Genomic DNA, 25,944 nt, shown 5'->3' with positions numbered 1-25,944 from the left:
GAAAATCGTAGCGAGTCTCAACTTCAGTCTACACAAAGAATCTAGTTTAAGAACGTTCTTCAAATTACTGAATCACATTTGCATGCGCTTGACAGCGTAGCTATAAAGTGGTATCTTTCCCCAAGGAGTCGCGTTTCCCTCTTGACGGTGCCCGACTTCAGTGCATCGTGCTTGATAAAGAGGCAACCGGTAGGTAGAAGATTGAATTGGGAGGCACTTATTGGCTGTAACTCACAAAGAGGCACCCCCAGGAGCCAGGGTTCAGAAACAGGGAGTCTCCTCGGTGACAAGCAGGAGCTTGGAGGGGACCAACAGCCGGCACAGGGCTCTCAGGAGCTGGGGGAGGTAGGAGAGTTTGAGCTCTCAGACGCTCCCCGTGACGGGGCCCCGTGACATCAACACGCACGCTTTCCCCCGCCCACCCCCCCCCCCGAAGGTCAAGCGTTGGAAACAGCCGGAGGTCATGGGGCTCTACGAGGGACTTAGTTTAACTGAAATCCTCCACCTCTTAACAACTGAAGAGCAGGGACTGCCACCTGAGCCATCTCCAGCCAACCTACAGTAACGACGTGTCACAGTCACCTCGTGCTTAAGTGGACACGGTGTGCCTTCCATGAAAGGCCATGCAGTGAGCCACGCAGGGGTTCCAGTGAGTGGAAGCCGAGGCAGTTCTCTGTGGGTGACTGTGCGGCCGCAGGGCAGATCTCGACATCTGTGTGACCAGCGTCCGTGCTGTTGTGACGTCACACGTTGACGGGTGGATATTCCTGGAGTAGGTGCCATGTGCCGGGTCGTGCACCGATAGCAAAGGGGTCAGCTAGAGGCTGCCTCCCCCAGGAATCTTGGTGCGGGGTTGTGGCTGCATCGGGTAAACACATGACCCAGTGAGCACCGAGAGCAGCACCTTGAAAGAAGAGGGCAGAGGGGCGAGGTGGCGGTGATGGGCGGGGTGCTGCTTAGCTGGGTGCGAGAGCCGGGAGGGGGCTCAGGAAGGCTGGGGGCAGGCTGAGCCCTGAGATGGGAGGACGAGTCACATGAAGAGCAGAGGAGAGCACTTCAGCAGTGGGGACCGCAGACACACAAGCCCCGAGGTGGGACCCGGCTAGGCACGTCCAGCAGCCAGGAGCTGACCGAGGGGGTGAGAAGAAGTCGGGGGGTGGGCGGTTGGCCGCGGAGAGCGAGCACTTCACATTTTCTTCAAAATACCAGGGAAGGGAAGCCGGTGACCCAGGTGTACGATGTGAACAGGTCCCTGTCTGTCCAGGTAAAGGAGAGGACAGTGACCCTAGAAGCAGGGAACCCCTGAAGAAGGTGTCCCAGTGGTCAGAGTGGTTTGGACTTGAAGTAGGAAATGAGGATGGAGATAAGTGGGTACATTTGAGAATGATCATGAAGGGTTGGGTTTTTATTCTGTTTGGTTTTGTTTTCTTAAAGTGCTGCAAAGGCCATCCCATGCCACAGTCCCTCCCTCGGCTGCAGCGTGCCCTAGAAGGCCAGGATGCAAACTGCCCAGCCCTCCCATTAGGTGCAGGGTTCCTGTGTCCTGCTCTTGTGCATGTGACGACTCCCAGGAAATGATAGCTCCTTGTGGTTTTTCTGTGCAAAATGCTTTTCTGTTACATTGCACTTTATGGGGAAAGTTCTATGTAGCCCAGTAATAGTACTCGTGGATCGGGAGTCCCCAAGAGTGCTGGACAGGCCCCTGGTGGCCACCTATGTCTGATTCCCGAGAAGCTGTCACTTTGGATCAACATGCATCTCTAATAAAACCAAGTAGTCGTGAGGTTAGCTGGTTTGACTCTAATCATTATTATTACTTTTTCCTAAGAGTTCCCAGCCTCTTGGGAATCAGTCCGTGAGATTGAAAAGGGAGGCAAAGAGAAACGGGAGAGAATGAGTGAAATGGTGGAATTGGTTGGTCTCTCCTGACCGCGGTGGATGAGGGACGGTGAGGGGTGCGCACAGCTCCCTGCCCAGGCGCCGTCACCTCCTCAGCTGAACACACTCTGCCACTTTATTTATTGCCCGCTCTGCTCACGTGGCAAACTGGTCTCCTGGTCTCCGTAGATCTTTTTTTTTTTTTTTTCCATATTTTCATTTACTTAAATGACATAAAAATTAACCTTCTGTTAAAGGAAGACCTTCTTTCCTCTCAAAACAAGGACATAAATTGATTTTTCCCTGTGCAAAACTCAGACTGAAAAACACAAACGTGAGTGTTTTACAGCCTGCGTCGGCCCCGTCTCAATAAATTTCCCCAGCATTGTTCTGCCTCTTTAGTTAAGTCTATTGCAAGGAACGTCTAAGAATCTTAAAAGGGACACGCGTAGCCGTTGCAAGGAGACGCGGAGGGAGAGAGCAGAGCCGGGTTCATTTTCTACGACCCCACGATGAAACGCCTTCCATCTGTGAAGTGCTGGAAGAATTCAGCTCTATTATTCTGTTCCTTAATGTCTCCATTTGGAGAGAGTTCTAGTTTGGTTTAATTCCTATATCGAGCTCACTTTACATCTGAATTCGAACAGGAGCAATTGCTAGGGACCATCGAGTTAGAATACCAAACATGAGGCCTGCTGAATGGTGTGCTCTGCTGGGAGGGCGCATCTGATGCTACAGAAGCAGCCCCCAGCGACGGGTTTAATCAGGCTCTCTTTACATTTATCGAGGAGATTGGTTCCCAAATGGAAATCAAATCCAAATTTAAATAGGGCCTCGGCTGCTTCTCCTTCCCATCCCTGTTTTTCAGAACCCTCTGCGTTCCCTTTCTCTCTCTCTTATTTTTTTTCCTATTTCTTCTTAAAGAAATGTGCCAAGATCCAGTTAGATAGAAATGTGGGCAGAATGCTAATTGTTGAAGAAAGATGAAGCTGACTGTGGCTTTGGTGCTAGGACAGGTAGAGGACACAGCTGTGGTGCTACCAAGCCGTCCCCAGCAATCCTCGGCGTGGCCGGCGGCCGCCCCTAGTTTTCCTGCATACACAAGCGCGTGTGTTGGGAAAGTGCTGAGAGTGTCTCTCCTGTCGTTTGCAGCGCCCCACGGGCCTTCTTTCACCATCGGAAAGGCCATCTGGCTCCTCTGGGGCCTGGTGTTCAACAACTCTGTGCCTGTCCAGAATCCTAAAGGCACCACCAGCAAGATCATGGTGTCCGTGTGGGCCTTCTTTGCCGTCATATTCCTGGCCAGTTACACAGCCAATCTGGCTGCTTTCATGATCCAGGAGGAGTTTGTGGACCAAGTAACAGGACTCAGTGACAAGAAGGTAAGGTGGCCTTGCTTTCTTCTCTGTGTCAGGGTTGGTCTTAACTGCTGTCCTCAGAAGGAGTGATTTGAGCACCTGAAGGTCAGCTCACCAGCTCTGAAGGATTCTGGATCTGATCTAGAAGCACAGTTTCCCCACTTGCTGATTCTGCAGGCTTCCTGAAGATGCCTCGGTGGGCACTGTCTGACTCAGGAGCCCAGAGCAGCTCACACCTCCCAGGGGAGCATGATGTGGGGACTGTCCACTGTCCTGGGCCGCGAGAAACTCAGTGTGGAGGGGCTGCTAGGCTGCAGGTACCTCCTAGCTCTGTGACCTTGGAGAGCCTCTGTGTACTCCAGCCTGGGATTCCTCACCTTCAGTACCAGACATTTCATATCTAAACTCCTGTCAAGGGACAAAATCAACCTGTAGCTCCTCCCCACCATGCAACCGGCCGCCTTCCGACTGACTTTCAGTCAGCTCTTGCAGCTGTCCTGAGATCGCTTCAAGGAACACAAAAGGACCAGCCAGGACCCATGTCCTGTGGCTTCCTCCTTCTCAGACACTCCTCAGAGCTCCCCTGTCTGTGGCCTGCTCCCCCCCAGTCCCCAGTGCCATGCAAAGAGTGTGGCAGGGCTTGAGTGGCCATTCAGAAACACCTGGAGGAAGAAAAGAGGGAGCCCGGGTGCCTCTCCTTTGGAAATTCTCGTTTGGGAAGCACATCCCCACTGGCTGAGCTCAGCATGTCAGGGCTGCAGCACTGCGGAGGTTTTCTGTTTCCTGCGTGTGAGGATGATTTGTCTCTCTCTCTGAAATCTCCCTGTTGTACCTTGTTGACAGAAGTCTACCTACATCCTCTCGCATTCATCAAGAAACTACTGCATAAAGAATCAGCCGTGGAAAGCCTTTTACAGCTGACCCAGGGCGTGCAGGGCTGCTGAAGGCGGACGAGGAGAGGCCAGGGTCAGAGATGGCGTCCCCTGCACACAGGTGCCCCGTGCGTGGCTGGCCTCCCTCGGAGGGCTGCCCTGGGAGCCTGAGTAGGGGCCCCTCCACTGACCGGACACACAGAGCCCTCTGCCTCCCGCACCGTCCCCCTTCCTGCCCGGTGCCCGCTGGGCTCCCTGCCTAGAGGGTGCTGCCCCCGTCTTCTCCTGGCTGCCTCCTCCTGAATCTCAGGTCTTAGGGAAAATACCAGAGAGGACGTCCCTGACTCTGGGGTGAGCTTGGCAGGGTGAGCTCAGGCACTCCCGAAAGTTGAATTTTGGTAGGAAGAAAAACCAATACACAAATGAATGTCAGGGAAGAAGAAAATGTCAGACGGGAATAAATGGGATACAAGAGATACAGCGGAGGGGCGTAAACTGGCTGGGAAGAGACCACTTTTCATGGAGTTCTCTGGCACCCAGGGGCACTCGGTACCTCCTGTTGGTAGAGTGCATGAATGGACGGTGTTAGACCCCGGTGCCCCGGCCTCCTGGGCTCCTGTGCCCAGCCTGCGTGCCCAGCCTGCGTGCCCAGCCTGCTCTGACACGCTTTGCTGGTGAAGAGCCACGCCAGGGTTCTTCAGAGGATGCTGCCTCTGGCCCTTGTCATGGGAAATGCCTCTGAAGTAAAGCCGTGTCCTGTGGCTTCCTCCTTCTCAGACACTCCTCAGAGCTCCCCTGTCTGTGGCCTGCTCCCCTCCAGTCCCCACTGCCATGCAAAGAGTGTGGCAGGGCTTGAGTGGCCATTCAGAAACACCTGGAGGAGGGAAGAGGGCACCCCCTCCTGTGGAAGCTTGCGTTCGGGAAGCCCATCTCCACTGGCTGAGCCCCGCAGCGTCAGGGCTGCCGCACTGCGGAGGTGTCCGTTTCCCGCGTGCGAGGATGATTTCTAATCCTCCCTTGTACCCCGCACCCCAACCCTTATGGGTTCCTCCTGAGCACTTCATTAATAAAGCAGGTTCAGCCCAGTTCTTGGCCAGTGGGGCGGGGGCTGCTGCCGGAAGACCCCCAGCTGAGGCCTGGGGTGTCTGAGGCACCAGGTGAAGCTTGGCATGGGGTCAGGGTGGCTTCCCGCTCGCCCCCTGCCAGGCCCAGCAGAGTCAGGCAAGCTCCCCGGGCCTGCCGTTCTCTGTGAGTTGTGCAGAGGATCAGAGGGAACTGGTGTGTGGATGCGCCCATCACATCCTGCAGACAACGGCACTGCTAAGTACTCCATTGTCATGGGATCCAAACTGCAGTGCCTAGGAGAAGGGGCCAGAAGCCAAAGGGAGCAGGGAGAGCACTGTCCTGAGTGAGAGGAGTTTCCAGAAGGTAGTTGGCAGCGTATTTTGCTTTCTGTTGCTCAGGGGGAAAAAGTCCCTCGCTTTGTAGTTTGGGATCTAATACGACCACTTGTGGGAAAACTCATTAAGTGCACTAACAATTTTACTGACCTTTGATTTGGAAACACCTAGGGGCTGACAATAGATCCTCATGGGACACAGCTCCGTTTCCCTGCTAGGAGCATTAGAGGCAAACCGATAGCCCTTTTAATTAAATGTTTGCTACAATTAGACGAACAGCAGAATTATTAGAGTAAATAGGCTAACTGTTCCCGGAATATTAATAGCAGATAAACCAAGCAAGTTTCCAAAATGAAAATCTATATAAATGAAATCGTTGTAATACTGCACACAGTGTTTGTTTTGGTTTTTAATCATGAGTACCTGCGTAAGCACTCAGGTTGCTGACACGTTGAAACCATTAGCGCCTGCAGTGAATGCAGCATATCTGGAGCCCTTGTGGTTCCCATGAGCTTGGGTTTGCCTTACAAATAGGAGAATTCGTGGGCAAACGCTCCCCTGGAATGATTAAAGGAAAGTTGGCACATGGGTGGGGACCCTTTCCAGAGCCTTGGGCACTACCATCTCTGAGAGGCAGATCCATGTAGTGGCAACAGCAATGCCAAGTTTGGGGTCAATGCAGCCGGATTCAGACCCCAACCTTGCCATATTGTGGTCCCACGTCTTCCATATGCCCACATCCCCGAGGTTTCGTTTCCTAATAAAGGCAAGATGCTAATACCTTTCTGGCAAGGTCCATGTGAGGATTGAAGGAACCCTCGCGGTACAGCTGGCCCACGGGAGATGACCCTGTTTCAGGGCCACCTCCCCTTGTCCACTTCCTCTCTCATTCCTCTCTTCCTCCTATTCTTCCTCTCCTGTCTCCTCCTCCTCCTCCTCCCGCTCCTCCCCCTCCTCCTCCTCCTCCTCCTGCTCCTCCTCCTCCTCCCCCTCCTCCTCCCCTCCTCCTCCTCCTCCCCCCATCCTCCTCCTCCCCCTCCTCCTCCCCTCCTCCTCCTCCTCCTCCCCCCTCCTCCTCCCCCATCCTCCCCCTCCTCCTCCCCCTCCCGCTCCTCCTCCCCCTCCTCCTCCCCTCCTCCTCCTCCTCCTCCCCCCCTCCTCCTCCCCCCTCCTCCTCCCCCATCCTCCCCCTCCTCCTCCCCCTCCTCCTCCTCCTCCTGCTCCTCCTCCTGCTCCTCCTCCCCCTCGTCCTCCCCCTCCTCCCCCTCCTCCTCCCCCCCTCCTCCTCCCCCCCTCCTCCTCCCCCTCCTGCTCCCCCCCCTCCCCTCCTCCCCCTCCCCCTCCTCCCCCTCCTCCTCCCCTCCTCCTCCTCCTCCCCCCCTCCTCCTCCCCCCCTCCTCCTCCCCATCCTCCCCCTCCTCCTCCTCCTCCTGCTCCTCCTCCCCCTCCTCCTCCCCCTCCTCCTCCCCCTCCTCCCCCTCCTCCTCCCCCCCTCCTCCCCCTCCCCCCCTCCTCCCCCTCCCCCTCCTCCCCCTCCTCCTCCCCTCCTCCTCCTCCTCCCCCCCTCCTCCTCCCCCCCTCCTCCTCCCCCTCCTCCCCCTCCTCCTCCTCCTCCTGCTCCTCCTCCCGCTCCTCCTCCCCCTCCTCCTCCCCCTCCTCCCCCTCCTCCTCCCCCCCTCCTCCCCCCCTCCTCCTCCTCCCCCTCCTGCTCCCCCTCCTCCCCTCCTCCCCCTCCCCCTCCTCCCCCTCCCCCTCCCCCCCCCCTCCTCCTCCCCCCCTCCTCCTCCCCCCATCCTCCCCCTCCTCCCCCTCCCCCTCCTCCCCCTCCTCCTCCCTGTCATTGTCATTGTCTGATACAAACCATTCCTCACTTCCGGGGCCTGGAGGGCTGTTGCAGGGGCTGATCTTCTGTGACAGCCCGTGGAAGGAAGGAATCCAGGGACTTCTGCACGCGTGTTCTCGAGGAGTGCTGCTGCCCTGCACGGTGCCTCCTTGTGCCGCTGCGTGGTCCTGGTCCAGGGCTCCTGTCAGGGAGCCTCCGACCCCGGGCTCCCATCAAGGCTGCCTCTGCCACATGCTCACGTCCACCAACACCCGGCTCCTCACCCGCTGAGGACCTTGCTGGAAACAGGGCCACAGGGGCCAGGTGTCCTTAACCCTGGGCATAGAGACCGAGCGAGCTCTTTAACAACAGTGTGCGGCTTGGGGTTCACAAGAAGAACGGAGCAGCAACCCGATTAATCGCTGCATTTTCCTAAAAGTCTTCTTTCCCTGACCTGCGTCTCTCCCGGTCCACCACCAGCACTTGCCATGTTGTTCCCTGGACGACTTCAGACGGGTCCCCATGTTGGAGGGGAAGACGTAGAAAGTGGGCTGGCTCTCCAACCTGGAGGGCGGCTGGCTTCATGATTGGCCCAACGACTCTGGATGATGAAGTAAAATAGGTTTCCGAGAGGCGTGCGAGATCATCACGTACAGGATGGGCGATGCGTGGCAAGCGGTGGGGACGCCAGGTGTGTTTTGAAGCAGTTCACAATTAGCTTCAAAAGGGGTCCTTTGTTTACAGCTAGAGAAACTGAGGCTCAGACTCCTTCCTGAGCTGCCCCCAAATAACACAGCTCCCTCGGTTGCCCCCGAGGCCAGGGCAGCCATGCGCAGGAACAGTGAGGGCACCCTGGAGAGCAGCCAGGACCTCCCTGGACCCTGGGTTGATGCTCTCTGTCCTGCAGGCAGGACAGGGGACGCTCTGTGCTGCCCCTTCCTTCCCTAACACCAGTGCTCGTTCCTTTCTGATGACACTTGGAGCTCTCTGGGACAAAGTCCCACTACAGTGGAACACGGCTGGGCCTACCCGGGACTGCCATGGAGTGCCTTCCACGGAGACCTGGACTTTAGAGATGAGACGCCCTACCTGTTTCACTGTAGGCCAGGACTCTTCCGTGAGCCGTGAAACCAAGAGTTGTGACCATTAAAATCATGATGGATAACTCTGGAGTGTATCACGTGTAGAAGAAGGAGTACCGTGGAGTTTCGTGAGTGTGGGCACGCGTGTGGGTACACACAGGGAAGCAGTGGAGTGTGCTGTGCGTCCTGCCTTAACAAGTCTGTCAGTCTCTGATCTAGATCCCTGGATCTTGGCCCCGGGCTGAAGTGTGTGTGAAGGATGCTGCTCCCAAAGCCAGAGAACGCCGGAGCATCACAGAGGCTGAGCGTCCGTCTCCGTCACTGTGCCCATCAGGGGCAGGGAAGAAATGGGGTCTCAAAAGAACAGAGGCTCCTCTAGGACAGTGGAGAGTGGAGTGAAGGGCCATTAGTCAAACAGGCGTCTGTCTGCAGCTCCTCTGAGGTGGGCGGCAGTGGCAAGGGCCAGATCAATGACCGCGCAGGGATGCTTGGTCTCAGCGAGGGCAGCTGCAGGCCCAGGAGCCGGGGAAGGGGCCTCGACTTTTGGTGATGAGCGAGGACGCTGCTTGACCAACTGATGGCAGAGAGCGTTTTGCTGCACAGGCGTGCACGCACACACACAAACACACACGCACTCACACTCGATGCAAGGTGTGTTTTGGCAGAGAATCTCATTTGGACAAAGAATGGACCCTCCTCCCAAAGCCACTTATGGCTGTCTATCAGGCCTGCCTGATCCAGGGAAAATGATCTTCAACCCAAAGTCTAACCCACAGCGACATGGAGCGTGAGTCTGGGAGAAAGAGCAACGTCGCCGGTCGGGCTGACTTGGGCAAAACCGGAGGCTTCTCAGGCAGTTCTCGGTTCCAGGAAAGGCACGTGGCGCTGCAAGTTGGAGAGGACTCTGTGTGAGTCCTGGAGCCTGGTCAGAGGCGGACCCACTGGGTGTCTTGCCCTCTGGGGTCTCCAGCCCCCACCCTCTCTGAGGAGGAGGCGCTCGGTGGTGTCTGAGGAACGGTGAGTGAGGGCCTCCCCTGTAGGTTTCAGTTCCAGCCTCGGCTTGCTGACCACGCAGTCCTGGGCCACGTGACACCCGAGCCTCAGCGTCCCCGGGTGTAAGTCGGGGCCTCTAAGCCTCGCCCCCCGCAGGGCGGTCCTGAGGATCCAGTGACCCCTTCCAGGGCTCCCAGCACAGCACTGGCCTGGCCCAGTCCTCACTGGCGTCTGTCCCACTGCCTTCTGGCTCCGGGGCTCCGTATTTCACAGAAACCTGCCGCTCTGGTTCCTTCTTCCCTTCAGGGACCCCACGGAGCACGGGCCAGCATGGCCCCTGCTCCACTGGGAGAAGGTGGGCAGGGCCGGTGTGAGGCCAAGTGAGCTGCCTCGGGTCCCACGGCTCGTAGGAGACACAGACTGATTTCCCCAGCACGCCTGAGCTCACAGCTGTAGCCCTTCCGACATGTCGAGGTGTGGCTGTGTTTCTGGGACTCAGAACCAACTCGTCCTCTTGACCTCCCATCAGGTAGAGTCACCTGACCTCTCAAAGCGGAGGACAGACAGCATTCGCCAGGTGGTCAGGGAGACGCGTGGACCATGGACAACGTGCCCTTACACAGGCTCAAGAGCCGCGCAGTCCTGAGCCTCCTCGGGAAGCTGCTGCGTAGCGCCAGCCTGCCGTGTGCCCTGCGTCATGGTCCCCTGGGCACTCCCTGAGGACAGCCTGTAGAGACGGGTGACTACGGAAGTGAGCGGGCGAAGGGCCACAGGGTCACATTCCGGGTAAAAGTAACTACCAGTGGAGTTCAGAGCAGGTGCCATCCGTGAGTCACCTAGAATTTCATCACAAGGTGGAGAAAGGAATCGGACTAAAATTATACCTTAATCCTAGCTTGGCCAGCGTTTCCGGAGCCCCGCCTGCCTGCCTGCCTGGCATCCTGCTGGTCTATAAGGTCGCAGGAAAGTGTATCCTGAAGGATATCTACTGCCACCCAGCCAGGTGGGCCCTGTGCTGGGACTGGGGGGAACAGCACAGAGAAACACAGATGCTGCGTCCATCCCCTGGAGCTCACAGACACGGCACTGGAAGATGCGGAGAAGTACGACGAAAGCACAGAATAAATACCTTTTGCTGTTCTCCACTGATGCATGTGTGTTTGCCTCCTGACACCAGATGCCGTGATTGCTAATCTCCTCTTCCTGTTCTTCTCCCCTCCCCTCTTCCTGCTCCCCTGCTCCCCTCCTGGTCCTTCTCTGTCTCCCCCTCCCCCTCCAGTTTCAGAGACCTCATGATTATTCTCCACCTTTTCGATTTGGGACGGTGCCTAACGGCAGCACGGAGAGAAACATCCGGAATAACTACCCCTACATGCACCAGTACATGACCAAGTTCAACCAGAAGGGGGTCGAGGACGCCCTGGTCAGCTTGAAGACTGGGTAAGGACAGGAGGCTCTCCTCCTCAGGCCTGCCGCCCTGAACCTCACAGACAGGGCTCCCTGCCGCCCTGGGCTTGTCTGTGCGCCGCTGTGCGTGTGTTCTGGAGAGCACGGGCCAGAGGGACACTGGTGAGGGCTGTTCCTGTTGACCTGATGAGCACTAGGACTTCCTTCTGAGTTCCCTTAAGGACAAGCAAATCCACGACACTTTCAAATGCAGAGAACCAGAGGGGCTTCTTAAACTGATAAAGAAGTTGGTCCAACTCTGTGGGATATTCAGCCAAACAGATCTAACAGGGTTGAGACTTTAAAGAGGTGGAAAAGATCTTTATCAGATTTTAGGTAGGAGTTGGGGTTTTGGGGGGAGGGCATGTAGCATACTGATCACAGCTCTCCTGTAAACTAAAACTATAATATTGATGACAGGAGCCTGCGGTGCAGCTCCGCGGTGGAGCACTCGCCTAGCATGGGGGAGCCCTGGGTGCCACCCCAGCACCCAGTGGGGTGGAGGACATGGGCGGGGAAGGAGAAGGGAAATCAAGGAACACAATGAGGACTCCAACCACATCTCTAGAGGTGCCGCTAGCATTCCCGGGCACCCCTTGGCATTTTAAGGTGCCACTCAGACTCAGTCCATGAGGCTATAAAGAGAGGTGGGCATGAGGTTGGAGTTAAGGTTTTGGAGGGAGCGCAACGGGCCCCCTACTCTCGACCTGCCATGTGACCTTGGACAATTATTGAATTGTCTGAGCCTCATGCATAAAGCAGGAAGAGTAATAGGACTTAATTCCCAAGGATTTCTGTAGGATTAAACGAGAAACATTGATAGAAAGCCTTTTGGGCAGTGTCTGGCACAAAGACAGCATTTAATCGTAAGCGTTGTCATTTGTTGTTTGATTAAATTCTCTACCATGGGTCTTCCAAAAGTCAGGGACGTGTGAAATACAATTTAGAAGGAATTCCATTAAAGATGATTTCAGGTTAAGTGAGGGAGTTGTTTAATGAGAGAAGTTTTGATCATCTAGAAAATCAACTTTTATAGAGATGTGAGCCGGGAGAGATTCCTGAGCCTGGAGGTGGCACAGAGCCTTCTCCCACTGCTCAGTGAAGGACCTCGTCCTCCTGGGCTGGCCCACAGGTCCCCACAAGGCCGTGCTGCCATATAATAATTCTGAGCCACCCAGCGGGATCTCTGCATAGCTCCCCAGGAATTTTGGCAGAGAGCGCTGGGTCCTCTCGGCCTCTGTCTGGACTCTCTTTGGTATCTCAGCCAAGGCTGGGAGAGCATGATTCCCCAACTCATTCACATGCTGCTCATTCTGCCTTATAATGCTTAAAAAAACTATTAAACAAAAAGCATTAAGAAAAGTGCAGAACATTTGCAAATACAAAGTGCATGGCTTGACGGCTTTGCACAAACTGATCACCCAGGTCACCGATCTCCAGAAATGCCCCCCACCCGCACCCTCTTCCCTTGTGCCACCAACCGTCCTTACTCTACAGCCAGGGGTTGCTTTTTCCCATTATTTTAATGGAGGTGAAATCGTGCAGTTTGTTCTCCACTTGTCTCCTTTAGCTGCGTTCTGTGTGTGAGATTGTCACCTTCTGGGCCTCTGTCCCGTTACTGTGTGGAACTCGAGGGTTGAGCCTCCCCCAGGTGCAGCCGTGTTCTCATCTGGATGAGCCCTTCCCCGGGGGCAGCCTGTCCAGGGCTGTGAGGGTCAGTGCTTCTAAGGGCCTGCTCACCCTGAGTTTGTTGCCCAAGCAGGTTCAGTTCTCTTGGTACCCACCTAAGCCTGCCTAGCGGGACTGTAGGGCATGGTGTTTTCAACCTGAGAGAGATCAGAAAAGACAGCCTTTTGGTGACTTTCCAGCTCAGCCAGGTCTTTTCATCAGTATCTGTATTGTTGCTCTGGACAGATGGTGAACTCAGTGTGCATGGCAGTGGTTGGAATTGGTGGTTGAAAGTCTGGCTGGCTCCCTCTTTGTTCATTTATCACTCAGAGCACAAAATGGGTTGTTTTCTTTCTTTTTCATTTTTTTCTACATATAATACAAAAAAAAATTAGAGAATTGGAGTCCATCCCTGGCTATAAATAGTACAGATTGTTTTCTGGAAGCCATATAATCATCATGGCATCCATCTCGCCACACTTGGGCAGACGGCGGTTCACTCAGCGCTCCATCTCCTGCGTGAGGGATGGTAGCTTTGGTTTGCACTGCTCCCTGAAACCCAGAAGATGCAGCTCACTGTGTAGAGTCTTTACAAAAGAACAACTAACTCAACACACCCTTGGGGTGAGCAGGGCAGTCTCACCCTGGGCATTCAGATTCAGTGGGGTTAATGCTGGGAAAACCGTGTGCATTTTTGACAGGCTCCTGGTTAATTAAATAAGTTTCTGAATACATAATATATTTATGTGATTTCAAAAAATCAAAAAGCATTTAAGATGAACATACTCTTCCTCGTCTGCCTAGAACTCTCTGCTCATGGTAGTGTCTGTCTTCCAGCATGTTCTTCCAGATCTTCTACATCAACGCATGATCCTTCATTGTGTGAGTGTCCCGGCTGTCTTTGGCCAGTCCCCTAGTAATGGACATTCAGGTTGTTTCCAGTCTTTAGTCATATCCTTGCATGTGTGCCTCACGTAAAGTAAGATAAATTTCTTAAAGCAGGGGTCAAGAGTACACGTAATTGTAAGTTTGACAGATACTGACAACTTCACCTTCAAAGGAAATTCGTATTTAGCCCATCAGTGAGAGAGCCTATTTCCCCCAAAGTCTTTGCCAATGCAGTGCATAATGAACCTTCTAAAATTTTGCTAAGAAAATAGATTAAAAATGTGCTGACACATTTTAATTTCACTTTTTATTATTAGTAAATTTTTTCAAGTTTTTATACATAATTAAGAATTGTCTGTGATTCCTTCTTTGAGACCTGTCATTCATTTTTCGTTTGGTATGCTGGTCTTTTTCTCACTAGTTTACGTATTACAGGAGTAGACCTTTTACTGGTGGCATATTACAAATGGTTTTTCCCCAGTTTTTCATTTGTCTTTTGAGCCTACTGATATTTTTTCCATGTAGGTTTTAATTCTCTTTGTGGTCAAATCTGTCAATCATTTTTATGGACTCTGGACTTTGAGTCATATTTCAAAAGCCTTTCTTCACTCTGAGGTTACAAAATAATTCTCCTGTGCTCCTTTCTATTTTGGTTGCATTTTAACATCTGGAATTTTTCTTGATGTATGACTTGAGGTCGTGACTCTAATTCCCCAGATGATTATGAGAACGGAACACGAGAGCCAGCCTGTAGGACACCCAAGACCCCCCCACGGGCTGGGTCTGTTCAGTATCCACTCCTCCGAACTTCCCCTTCTCCTCACACCTCGTTTCCTTTTTAAACGTTGCTTATTGTGAGATATAACACCACTTACGATAAAGCAACAGTGAAATGAACTTCTGCTTAAAATAAAAGTCTTCACTTTCCTTCACCACATACAGCATTTCTAGAAACTTCCATTTCGTTGCCGTTCCGTGTCTCTCCTCCTGAGTTGCCGAACTTCAGGGCATACCCTAAAGTGCAGCAGGCCTTGCACCTCAGCTGCCAGGTCCTCTCCTTCCGCCCACGAGTCTCAGAAAGGCCTGCTGAGTGGGAATCGTGTGCTTATCCCACAGGCCCAGGGGCTGGCTTCTTGGCAGAGCCTCAACACCGAGGGCTTTGGATTAGGTTGAAGGAAGGTCCCATCAGCCACGTCACCTCTCTGAGCCTCTCTGTTTTCGCACCTCAGAAGTGAAAGGCTGAGTTCTCTTCTCTCTGAAATAAGGTCTGAGATTCTTTTTATCTGTGTCAAGCACTTATTTGGTCAAAATCTAGACAAATCCTATGTATCAACGACTATCAGTTCTGCAGAAAGAAGACTTAGAAAAGTGTTCCAGAGAGTGTCTCCCAGCCTGGCCGATGGACCAGCTGCCCATGACCTCCTTGTTCATGGTGGAGCCCAGGGCCTGGTGCGGGACTTCCTCTCCACCCACAGAACCTGCTATCTTCACTAACAAGCACCCCACCCACCCTGCTCCAGGTGATTTGGAGATGAACTCCACGCACAGCTTCATTTGACGGAGACAGGCACGTGAAGGGTGGACAAGGCAAACACTTATCCTTGGAATCCACCAGGGTTTGAAGAAAAGCAGAGAGAAGTCGAGGCTTAAGTTTCATAGACTACTGGAATTTATAAAAAAGAGGTTGTCAGGGAAAGGACAGGAAGAGAGCTGGACATGCCAACATGGACAGAGATCGGACCTTAGGGACAGCTGATTGGATGTGGACGCTGCCCAGCCAGAGGAGGAGAGCTGTTAGTGGCCCCGGATTCTAGAACGATGTTTTCCAGAGTGCAGCCTCAGTCTGAATCCATGGGGTGCTGATAAAGGTGGCTCTGGAGACCCCTGATCTCCGGGGGTAAGGGGCCCGGAAGTCTCATGCTCTTCAGGGGATTCTGCCGTTCCTGATCAGCTTCTGAGAGCATCTGCTCCAGAGGAGGGGACTGCAGCCCCAGCCAGGGGAGACGGATCGAGACTCACAGGATGACCAAGCTGTGGTCATCCAAAGCCGGTGTTCCCTGGCCGTTTGGGCAAGTGGACAAAACCACAAGCTCAGCACTTCTGCCAGATTCAAATGAAAGACTCCTTTAGGAGATGGAGATCCTGAAGCTCAATAAGGCTGACTGATCCCTCAACGGTTCAGCTAAATCATTGTGGGAGCTGGGCTCGCCGCCCACTTGGAAATGCCAGCGAGGCGGTTGGATTTATAGTTAGAGTTCCGGGAATAATTGCAAACTGGAGTGATGTAGTAGATATGGCATATAGTATAAATATACCGAGATGACATGTATCATGTTATTCCGTGATCTGAGAGCTGATAAAATGACAGCATCCTCTTTTCTATCCTCAAAAGGAGCTGGTTCAGAGATAGTGGACTTGGAAAGACACAGGTCGACCTGGAGTGTATCAGGATGCTCTTTGAAGGTTAATTGCCATGCCGAGCAAGGTCTTTCAAGGATCCCATCCGGGCAGGGATTATGGGCTGTATTTATCAGTCAAACAGAATCAAGCATGGATGGTTCATTTGCAGCTGCTGAGTTCGAAAGCAGGCGCAGATACCAGGGCTGGGCGAGCTGTTCTAAATGGACTAGCGTCATCTCCAGAGGAAATCAGATCGACAGTGACCTGGTTTCTAAGATCCACCCCCACACTGCAAATAAAGCTCAAAAATAATTGCTACCACATGATAGAGTCAGTAAATTTTTTCCTTAATAATAATAAACCCAGGAAAGCAGAGACATTATTTTTTTTTTGTCCTTGGAATTATTTCCTGTTAAATGCTAGTAAAACGATATGAAAGGATTTTTAAGGCTACCCATAAAAGCATTAAAATCAGAAAAACTGAGGGACAGGGGAGGTGGAATGAAGCGTGACCACCATTCTCAAACTCAAAAATGGAGAGAGAAGGAAAGGAAGAGGAAGGAAGGAAACTGGAAGGAAATGCATCAAAACGTGACAGAGCGAGTGCTAGGTGACTGGGTGATGGTTCTCCTGTTTTATATATGATTTCTCAGCCATATCTTATATTTGTTGACGTGTCTATACAGTTTACATAAGTTGGATCAGTGTTTGTGCAAATCTGTCCTTTGCTCTTTTCCATGAAATCTATACAATTCTCTGAGCTAATTTCCACAATTAACCACTAAGTGCTGTTTTATTGAGTCTTAGGAATATTAATTAATATCAATTAATAGTAATCAGCTTTGTGGTGCTTTGACTAGCTTTGAAGGGCACTGCAAGAAGTAGCTCTTTTCCCAGAGCTTTCTGATACTGCTCTTGCAAGGCGGTTTGTGGAGAACTGACATGTTATGTCATGGGGCAGACTTCTGCACCGTGAACAATGTTGTTTGCTTCGGTTGAAGGCATGCTTTCATCTGTGGACAACACAATTCTTTTAATTACTCATAGCTTTCTTTCTGCTTGGGCTGCTACATAATTCAGAGCGTAATTTGTGATTCTCCTTCAGCAGTTGTGGGAGCATACAGCCTGAAAGTGTTTACCGACTTCCCCTAAAGCCTCAGACACTGTTCCACCTCGGGATTTGTTTAACTCGAATTGCTTCATCCATATGTTGAAACCTCATTGTATTCCATCTTGTGTAAGCTTCCTGGGTTATTTGGGGAACTGAGGGAGGTGTTTCTAACTCACAGGGAACACTCATTGGAAGTTGACCTACGGCAGCGGCTGTTCTGAACAGTCCACCTGCCTTATCTCATCTAACTCTGAAAACAACCCCGTAGACGTGGCTATCGTGATTTCTATCTGCAATCAAGGAAAAAAGCACGAGGAGATTAAACAGGGGTCTTGGTCTGTCTTGTGCCGTAACCCATGCTCTGAATCGTCAGGATGACCTTCCTGGAGCACCACAATTAGACTCTTTCTAACGGCCCTCGATCATACAAAAACTGGTGCTGATTTTTGTCCATATTTTAACTTTAAATGTCTCTTTTTTTTTTCTTTGAGAGCTTTAACACTGTTTTAAAAGGGGCATTATTTCTCCTTCCCCTGAGAAGAGGGATGGGACAGTGCATTCCTTATATTGAGAACAGAGCTACAGACACCGAGTCCCTCCCGAGCTCTCACAACCTGAACCCTGCAATCTCATTTGGTCCTGACTCAGTCACCCTGTCCCTTGTGTGGAGGAGCACACTGGGGCTCAGGGAGCCGAGAGGCAAAGCCAACGTGCAAATCCAGACCCCGCACCTCTGTGGAGCCACAATGTGCTAGCCCCCTGCTTGTCCCGAGAAAGGATCGATTCCAAGAGGGTTGCACCTGCTTGTTACAGGGCAGCAGGACCTGCAGCAGGAAAACCCGGTGCTCTTGACCACCCACAGCGCAGATTGGGTGCGTCCTTTCTTCCCACGGTGGAAACCATCTGCAAGTCTCCATGGGCCCAGGTGCCGCAAGGGCCACCTTGATGAAGCACAGGGCCTTGGTGTTCCTTTGCCAGTTCTTGCCCCAGCAGCTGTGGGAACTTCCTGTGCCCTGGGCTAGTTTGGGCTACCCAGGGCACCTAGCCCAGGCCGAGACACTGTTCCTAGCTTGTGGCCAGTGTTTGGGCCAGCCTCAAGCAGCGGCCTCTCTGGCAGCCCAGCTCCTTCCCTTGTGGAGGAAGGCAGGGGAGAGGAGAGGCTCTCGGGCTCTGCACCTTCAGACCTCCCCGCTGTAGAGATGGCCCGGGCAGCCACTGCAGCCTACCATGGCCAGCGGGCTCACAAACAGAAGTGTACTCTGGCAGGTTGTGGAGGCCAGAAGTCCAGAATCAACGTGTCTATGGGGCCATGCTCCCACCAGGGACTCTGGGAAAGAATCCCTTCCTGCCTTGTCCAGCTCCTGGTGGCTCCAAGTGCTCCTTGGCTTGTGGCCATCTCTCTCTGACCTCCCTGTCTACAGGGTCTTCCTCCTCGCAGTATCTGTTCTTCTTCCTGGGATGCCGTCGTTGGGTTCAGGGTGGATTCCTTTTCTCCTAAGCCTTGGTTCTTTTCATTTGCATATATCCAGGTCCACACATACTTATAAAATTTTATTCCACGGGACGATGTCCACTCTGAGGTGTGTGGAGGGTTGGTTTTCAGTTAACACGTTCCAAAGCCTTCCCACTCTGTCGGTCTTGTGCCTTCCTGTTCTCCTGGGCTGCTGGGAAGAATCCCTAGTCGTCCGCATCACAGTTGGTTCAAACATTTTCCTCTTGCTGGAGTTTTGCTTTTGGTCAGGGGAGGGTTTTCAGTTACATGGATGAGTGTTAAAATTTTTAAATGATTCCTCTGTGCCCCTCTGCAAGTAGTTCTCTAGGAGCAAGAGCAAGAAGTAGAATTTCGAGGTCAGAATACTCATATTTTGTTAAATATTTTCTAGTCCACCGATGGATGGAATTGCAACTCCCATTCTGAGTGCTTATGTCTGAGTGCATTTCTGGTGCCTCTTGGTGCAGAGCGTGGACTTTGGAGTGAACTGTGCCTGGCTTCGATCCTGGCTTAGGTTCCGGCCAGCTGTGTGGTCTTTGGCAAACTAAACAGTCTCTCTATTTCCCACATCTGGGAAACCCCGTCTCCCTTGAGAATCAGACAAGCTGACTCAGGAAAAGTGCCTGCATTCTGTCCGTCATACAATAGGGCTGGACCAAGACCAGGGTTTTGACAGATATTGATCCTTTTCTCCTTCTCTTTCACTTCCTTGCTTCCTGGTCTTCAGGATTCCCCGGCCCTCCGTCCTGGTGCATGACAACTTTGGCAGATCAAGCCATTACGAGCAGCATGGGGGGGGCTTCAAGGCTTAGCACGCTGGATTCGAATTCCCTGTCCACGAACGTCCAGCTGAACGACCCTGGACAAGTTCATCAACCCCTCAGACTGCACTCTTCCCCTTCCTACCCCCTTCTCCTTATGGTTCCTGCCCTTAGGGGTGTACCGGGAAGGGGAATGAGATACTCAGGCAGAGAGTGCAGTGTCGGGGGGCAGTAAAAAAGTAAAAAAAGTCTGAGCAGATTGCAGCAGGTGGTTAGCTCAGGCCTCTGCCCTGGAGAACTATAATCCAAGGAGCTCCGTGAAGGATTCACATTCCAGAAGGATCCAGACTCCTCCTCGGTCAGAACAAGAGTGTGGCGTGAAGAAAGACGGGGTCTACCTAGCGCCTATCACTCACCCTCAGATTCCTGGTGGGGACGGTGACTTCGTCCATCCAGCCATAGACAAGCCAGAGGTCATGTCTTCCTCCCAGCCCCCTGACCTGGCTTCCCACCTTTGGACTTGCCCTAGGGAAGCCCGTGGTGCATCTTGGGGTGCATTGCCTTGGTGGGTGGCAGACTGGTCTGGAATCACTCACTTGGTGGCACAAGAGATTTCTGGGCTCCAGCTTCCTTATCTAAGATTCATGGGCAGGTTACGTAATCCCTCTGCTCTCAGGACACAGTCAGCTGGGATGCGATGTTAGGTTTAACGGAAACCAGGCAGAGAGCCGCGGTGTCGTTTCAGTCCTTCCCACTAGGTCAGCAGGTGGGGTGCAGCCTCGGTGCCCTTGTCCTGGGCTCGCCCCCACACCTCCCGACTCTCGCCTCTTCCTGCCTCTGGACTCTTGCTGTGTGTCCACACCCTCCTGCCTTCCTCTCCCTCTCTGGGCCCTACTCTCTCTCCTTCTCCGTCCCTTCTCCTCCTTTGACTTCTTGTTCTCTCCTCCTGGGTCTCTCTCCACCATGTCTTCCTGCCTCACCCCGTCCCTGTCCTATCTGGGCCTGTTCTGCCTCCCACATTTCCTCCCCACTTCTTTCCTCTCCGTGTCTCTGTCCTACAAAATCGCTCAGGATTTTGTTTTTAAAAAAATCAACCATCATTTTCCCCCCAATCCACAGTGAACATTACTGTTGAAATCAGCAACACGAATTAAACCAGCAGCCGCTAAAAGCACACAGGGTGAAATTTGTTATTGACTAAAAATCCATAGAGAACTCGAGTCTTCTTGACTGATTTTCTGTCTCTGCCTGGTTTTGGCCCAGGAGAATCGGACTTGGTGGAAGTAATGACTACAAAGGGAAACTCAAGATGCCAGAAGTTATAGATCAGTAAAATGCGTTGTGATCCAAATGCCAATCAATGAATCAAATCTTTATGGAATTCAAGCACGAGAACAATTGATTCCAGTAAAAATACTTTTGAAAAATTGGGAACAATTTAACTAGGCGGTGCAAGACCTTGATCTGGGAATTAAGTTGGCTTAAGGCAGGGAGCTCTTGGAAATGCCCCCCTTTGTGAAAACTACTCAATGTCGGCGTGATTCTGCTTTTCAAGCTCCCACTCACAAACTCAGTCAAAATATGATTGGAGGTCACTTTCTTAGAGGCAGATTGAGACCGTACTGTGTGTGATGGGAGATCAGTCTCTGTGCAGGTTGAGGGTCTCCCCACGTAGACAGTTTCCAAGGCTGTGATGCCTCAGTGACCCCTCCCCACAGTGATATTGTCACTAACAAAAAATTCCCCTGAACTTCACCAGGATCCACGAGAGCAAAACACCCTTGTGTTCATTTCAGTCCGTCCAACAGCCAGCCCCACGGGAGAGGTGCATTTCCCCTTAGTACAGATGAGAAGACTGGAGACCAGAGAGGTCCTATGGACTGGGCCTTGTTCACAGGGCTGGTACAGGTAGACGTGGACTCCCGGCCCGCTCCACAGTTGCCCAAGTGGGTTGGCTGGCCTGGATAATCTATTCTCTTCCTAGCAAGGCTTTGACATGACCTAAAAAAAAATGCATTCAGTTATCATCAAAGAGATGTTTCATTTTCAATCACACTTGAGACTAGACCTCCACACCACACACACACACACACACACACACACGCATACACAATCGTAGGCACTCTGGCTTCATTAATTCTTCAGAACAAGTCAATGTCTTGTTAAAGGCTTCTTGAATGTTAATGAATGAATAATTAACTTTAACTATATAATTAGCCTTTAAATGTGCCGAGCCCCCCAGAGAGGATCTGGAAACATGCACAAGGAGATGATGAGCTAAAACCGGAAACTTTTGATTAGGAAATGTCAGGCCTCTTGACACTACGAGTCCCTGTCCCTGAAGAGGCCACGTCTTGACGCTGGGACCTGGTCTTCCCTGGTGCGTGGAAATTCAGGTTTACCGACAGGCAGCCTTGGGCTGGGAGTGGACTTTCAAGGGTACCCTCAGGTCAGGAGGGACTTGCACCTGTTAAGTAACAAGGTCAGACACGCAGACTAAGGAAGCGGTAGCAGCTCTTCAGAGCTCAGAAACTCCAGCAGGAGACACCAGTTCAGGCAGCAGGAGCCCACGTGACACCCCTCCTGGCTTTGCTTCTTTGCAAATTTACAGACACGAGGTCTCATTTCCCCCTCTCACTCTGAATTACCGTCACTTCTAACCACGGGGCTTCCTTGAGGACTGCTGGGGACAGAGGGTGATGGCGCCCACGCAGCCCGTGTGATGTCTGCTGGGGACCCGGTGTCACGCAGCTGGGCATTCCTGTGGCTCCAGTGATGCCCCTTCCCTTGAGTTGGGAAGGAGGGGTTGTTTTCTGTGTCACTGAGGCTGGGTAAGAGGGTCGGCCCTCGGGGTGGCGGTAGAGACGCGGTGCTGACTGCAGGGTGTCAGGCAGGAGCCCTGTCCCATCCCAGGCAGACCCTGACCCTTGAGCCTCCTCCTGCCCATGGGAGGGGACGCTTACCTGGGAAGGCAAGACGAAGATGACTTACTCCCCCCCTAAAGAAAGCAGGACACGTCGGTCAGAGAACGGAAACTGGGCTCCCTCACCTGCGAGCTCCCCCGCCTTCCCAGGCTGCTCGGTTCTGAAGGCCCGGTCCCTCCGGTGCTGGCCTTTGGTCTGTGTTTCTCTTAGCCCCGCCGCCAGTTACCCCGCTGCCACCCGTATGTCACTCTGTCTCTGCCAGCCACGGCTCAAGTCCCCGACAGCTTTAGGTCCACATTGGGCCTCAGTTTCGGGTGGCCTCCCCCCACCCCCGCCCCGCCCTCTGCCTTCAACAAGAAAGTACAGCACTCATGCTCAGTGTCCCCTGGAGCCTGGGGTGGGGTGGGCTGGGGACAGAGGGGCACTGCGAAGGTAGCGCCAGACCCTCAGGGCTGTGCGTCCGTTGGGAAAGAGAAGCTGAGCCACTGGGACTCCTCGACTCCGCCGGCTTTGGTCTCGCTCTGCCCCTTCTGTCGTAAGTTTGGCTTGATGGACAGCTGCCATCTGCATCTGAACTTCCTGCACAGTCCACACGGCTGCCTCCATCTATTCCACAAGTCTTGTGGGTGACATGACCTGGTCATAGGGGTCACCTTTGTGGCTTTTGGCACCTGCTAAGTCCAAATTCTGCTTTTAATACTTCGAGGCTGTTGAGTCCTCTTAATGCTGAGTGCCTCGGTTTCCCCATCAGACAATCGGGAGAGCGGACGGTGGGAGAGTGCACCCCCCTGTGCACTTAGAGGGAATAAACAGAGTGATGTGATGCCTGTGACGCGTTCAGGACTGGATCGATGACATCAGATACGTGAATCTGTGAGCCCTTTGCCAGGAACTCCGATTCGATTGGACACGTGTGTGCCTTTCCAGCGCTGGCGGTGTCCTGCCGCGGCCCGCACACTTTACTTACATAACCTCACCTGGAGGGCCTACAGCCCTCTGAGGGCAGAGATTGTCAGCTCTGTTTTGCAGAAAGAAAACCGGCTCAGACGAGCAGCTGCCTTGACCAAAGTCTCTCCTTACAAAGCGCTCTTTCTAGTGCGTCAGCAATTTTCAATTTTGCCTTTTTAACAACAGGAACAATTTTTTTCCCAACTGGAAACAGATCAAAAGTAAACCTTTTGGGTCAAAAACAAGGAGGGGGACCTAGAGTCCTGCTCCCCTGCTGCCCCTGCCTGCTGTGGCCCCGGCCGTACCTGGCCATTTCTGCCGGAATCCAAATGAGTGAAATTCAGCAAAATTAAAAACTCAGTTTCTCGGCAACACTCACCACATTTCAAAGGCTCATTTTCCACTTTGGGGAGTGGAGATGCCGAGCATTCCCATCAATGGCTCAGGCTCCAAGGGCCAGTGCTGTCCAGGAGGGCTTTGTTGGGCAGTTTGGAAATGTCCCTAATGAACTCCAAGCCGACTGAGAACTTTGCTCATAGGACAACTAGGAAAATGATTCTATCTGCCTAGTGGGTGGGTTGAGGCCTCAGGAGGAGGACACGTGCACTCCTTTGGAAAGTACCTGTGGACAGTGGCCTTCTCCGTCAGAGGGCTGTTTTACACATACAAGTATCTCAGGCCACTGGGTCTAGACCCCAGCTCTCTAGAATCATGGGTGAAAAGTGACACCTAGCTCACAGGACCCTGCAGCCTCATGGTGAACCTACCTTAGGTCTGACATGGCCCCAGGGGTCAGGCCACAAAGCAGGCCCCTCGGTGGCTCTCTGGGGCCACAGGCTGACAGGACGTCCACCAGGTCAGCCCAGGTACCCGATGTGCAGTGGCCTTGGTCAAAATCGACTTGACTTTTACAGTTCATTGTCTGCCTCTGAGTTGACAGGGACATGCTTTTGCAAATTTTTGTTCCTGAAGAAAATCTATTTTTTTTTCTTTCTGCTCATCTGACTCTATGGCTCAGCAGAATAAGATTCCTCATGAACTGTGGTTCTGAGGTGCAGAAATCTGTTTCTGCCCCTAAAAATACCAGCTGAAACTGCCGTTAGACTCCCCCTAGGGTTGCCAGGTTGGTCTTTGGGTCTCAGCTGTGCCTCCCCAGTGTGGGGCAGTCAGCAAGGCGGGGAGAGGTCATCCCGCGAATACCCCTGACCTCCGTGTCTGAGTGTTCCCTGCACACGCGCGTGTGGTGTGTGGTGCGTGCGTGTGTGTGTTGACGCTGAGTTTTTGAGGACTCGAGACAAGAGGGTTTGCTGGGACTTGGAAGTCTTCATGAACCAGGGTTCTCGGCATCTCCATGGCAGCTCGGTGTGTGAGGTCTCGACGTCACAAGCACCTTAGCCTCATCAGGTCAGATACCACCCTTGACCTGAGGTCCTCAGGACACATGTGTGACCCAGAGTGTCTACTGATGGCCGCTAAAGGTGACTCTTGGCTTTCAGAATCATAGAGCGCCTTCACTGGACACGTATCTCAGCAGGACCCCCAGGGCCACCTCATCTCGCGGACGAGGAACCAGCCAGGCCGTCCCCCAAGCCTGGCCTGGGACTCAGACCCTTCCTACTGACCACGGGAGGCTCCTGCCACAGCCCGACCGCCATCGGCTCAGACTGACGCTGTCTTGAGCCGCTCTCCGTCCCACGGTCCACGGTTTCCCTGTGGCTGGTGTCTGGAAAGGTGGCTTCCCTGTGGTTTTGCCCGACCTGTGACCGTTACAAAGACAAGAGAGGTGCAGAGGAAGCAGGAGGCTGCCGGCCTTCCCACAGGGGGTCCCTGAAAGCGCAGCCTCCCCCCCTTTCCCAGACCTCTGCTCCTTCTTTGCTTCCCTGTCTTACGGTTTCTTGTTAAAGAGAAAAAGTCGAGAGATGGAGAGTGTGTCGGAGGCTGGGCAGCTCTGATTCCGCTTTCCTGCCTACTCTGGGGTGGAGACATCCGGCTGTGTGTTCTGGGGTGTCGCCCAGCCTTGCTGAGCAGCCTTAATGCATGGACATTGAACCCATGGTCCCTCCCAGGGGTCCAGGTGGAGGTGCCGCCCTGCCTCTGACAAGGTCGTGTGAGGTCTGCTGTCAGGAAGGCTGGGCGTGAGGAAGGCAAGGCTTTATTTAGACATCTCTTAACTGTGGATGGGCCGTTATTTATTTATTTACCTGTGGTGCTGAGGCTCCGACCAGTGCCTCCCACATGCTGGGCAACGCTCTGCCACTGAACCAGCCCCGGCCTGGGTCAGCAGGACTTTTGAAGTAAAGGGATGCTCTCAATGTTGAGCTCTATGGTAACTTTAAAGTGAAACAAATGTCAAGATCATTGAGCACTTGATTGCATATGGGCCACAGAGAGAAATATGTTTAAAAAGAATAAAAAAACAAGTGCTATTTGTGGACCTGGATAGACACTTATCTGTGTGGCATGAGAAAAGAAAACCATTTAGGGAATAGTTTGTATGGGATTATCTTATTTTAGGGGCTATAAAACAAGGGTCTGCCCACTACGGCCCATGGACAACCTCTTTGTAAGCAGAGGCACACTGGGACCAAGGGGGTTCACTGGTGTGTGTTCTCCTGTCCGCTGTGGGGTTGTGTCTTCCTTTCCTGGGGCTGTCCTAACAAAGTAGCTCAAACGGATGCTTTCACACCAGAGGTTTGCCGTCTCATAGTTCAGGAGGCTGCGAGTCCCAGATGGGGGTGTCGCGGGGCTGCACCCCCTCGGTGGGTGTGAGGGCAGGAGCTGCTCCAGTTTCCCCCGGACCCTGGTGGCTCCTGGGCTCGGGCCACAGAGCTCTAGTCTTCACGGGCACTCTTCCTGCAGCTGTCATGGCCAGATTTTCTCTTTTTTGTAGAGACATCTGTC

The 25,944-nt window shown here is 53.0% G+C and overlaps 1 protein-coding gene across 2 annotated transcripts in view; it reads left to right on the top strand.

The window, feature by feature from the left end:
- Positions 1 to 25,944, top strand: part of Grin2a (glutamate ionotropic receptor NMDA type subunit 2A) — a 335,101-nt gene that overhangs the window by 267,546 nt on the left and 41,611 nt on the right. For both annotated transcript variants that reach the window (XM_058579798.1, XM_058579800.1), the window contains 2 exons: positions 3,031 to 3,260; positions 10,685 to 10,845. In XM_058579798.1, the coding sequence (XP_058435781.1) occupies positions 3,031 to 3,260; positions 10,685 to 10,845 (391 nt within the window). The remainder of the gene's footprint in view (positions 1 to 3,030; positions 3,261 to 10,684; positions 10,846 to 25,944) is intronic.

This window comes from Marmota monax, unplaced genomic scaffold (assembly GCF_021218885.2).
Source record: "Marmota monax isolate L192 unplaced genomic scaffold, Marmota_monax_Labrador192_F-V1.1 WCK01_AAM20220418_F8-fsc00035, whole genome shotgun sequence".
Taxonomy (NCBI): domain Eukaryota; kingdom Metazoa; phylum Chordata; class Mammalia; order Rodentia; family Sciuridae; genus Marmota; species Marmota monax.
This window is presented reverse-complemented; position numbering and strand designations above follow the sequence as displayed.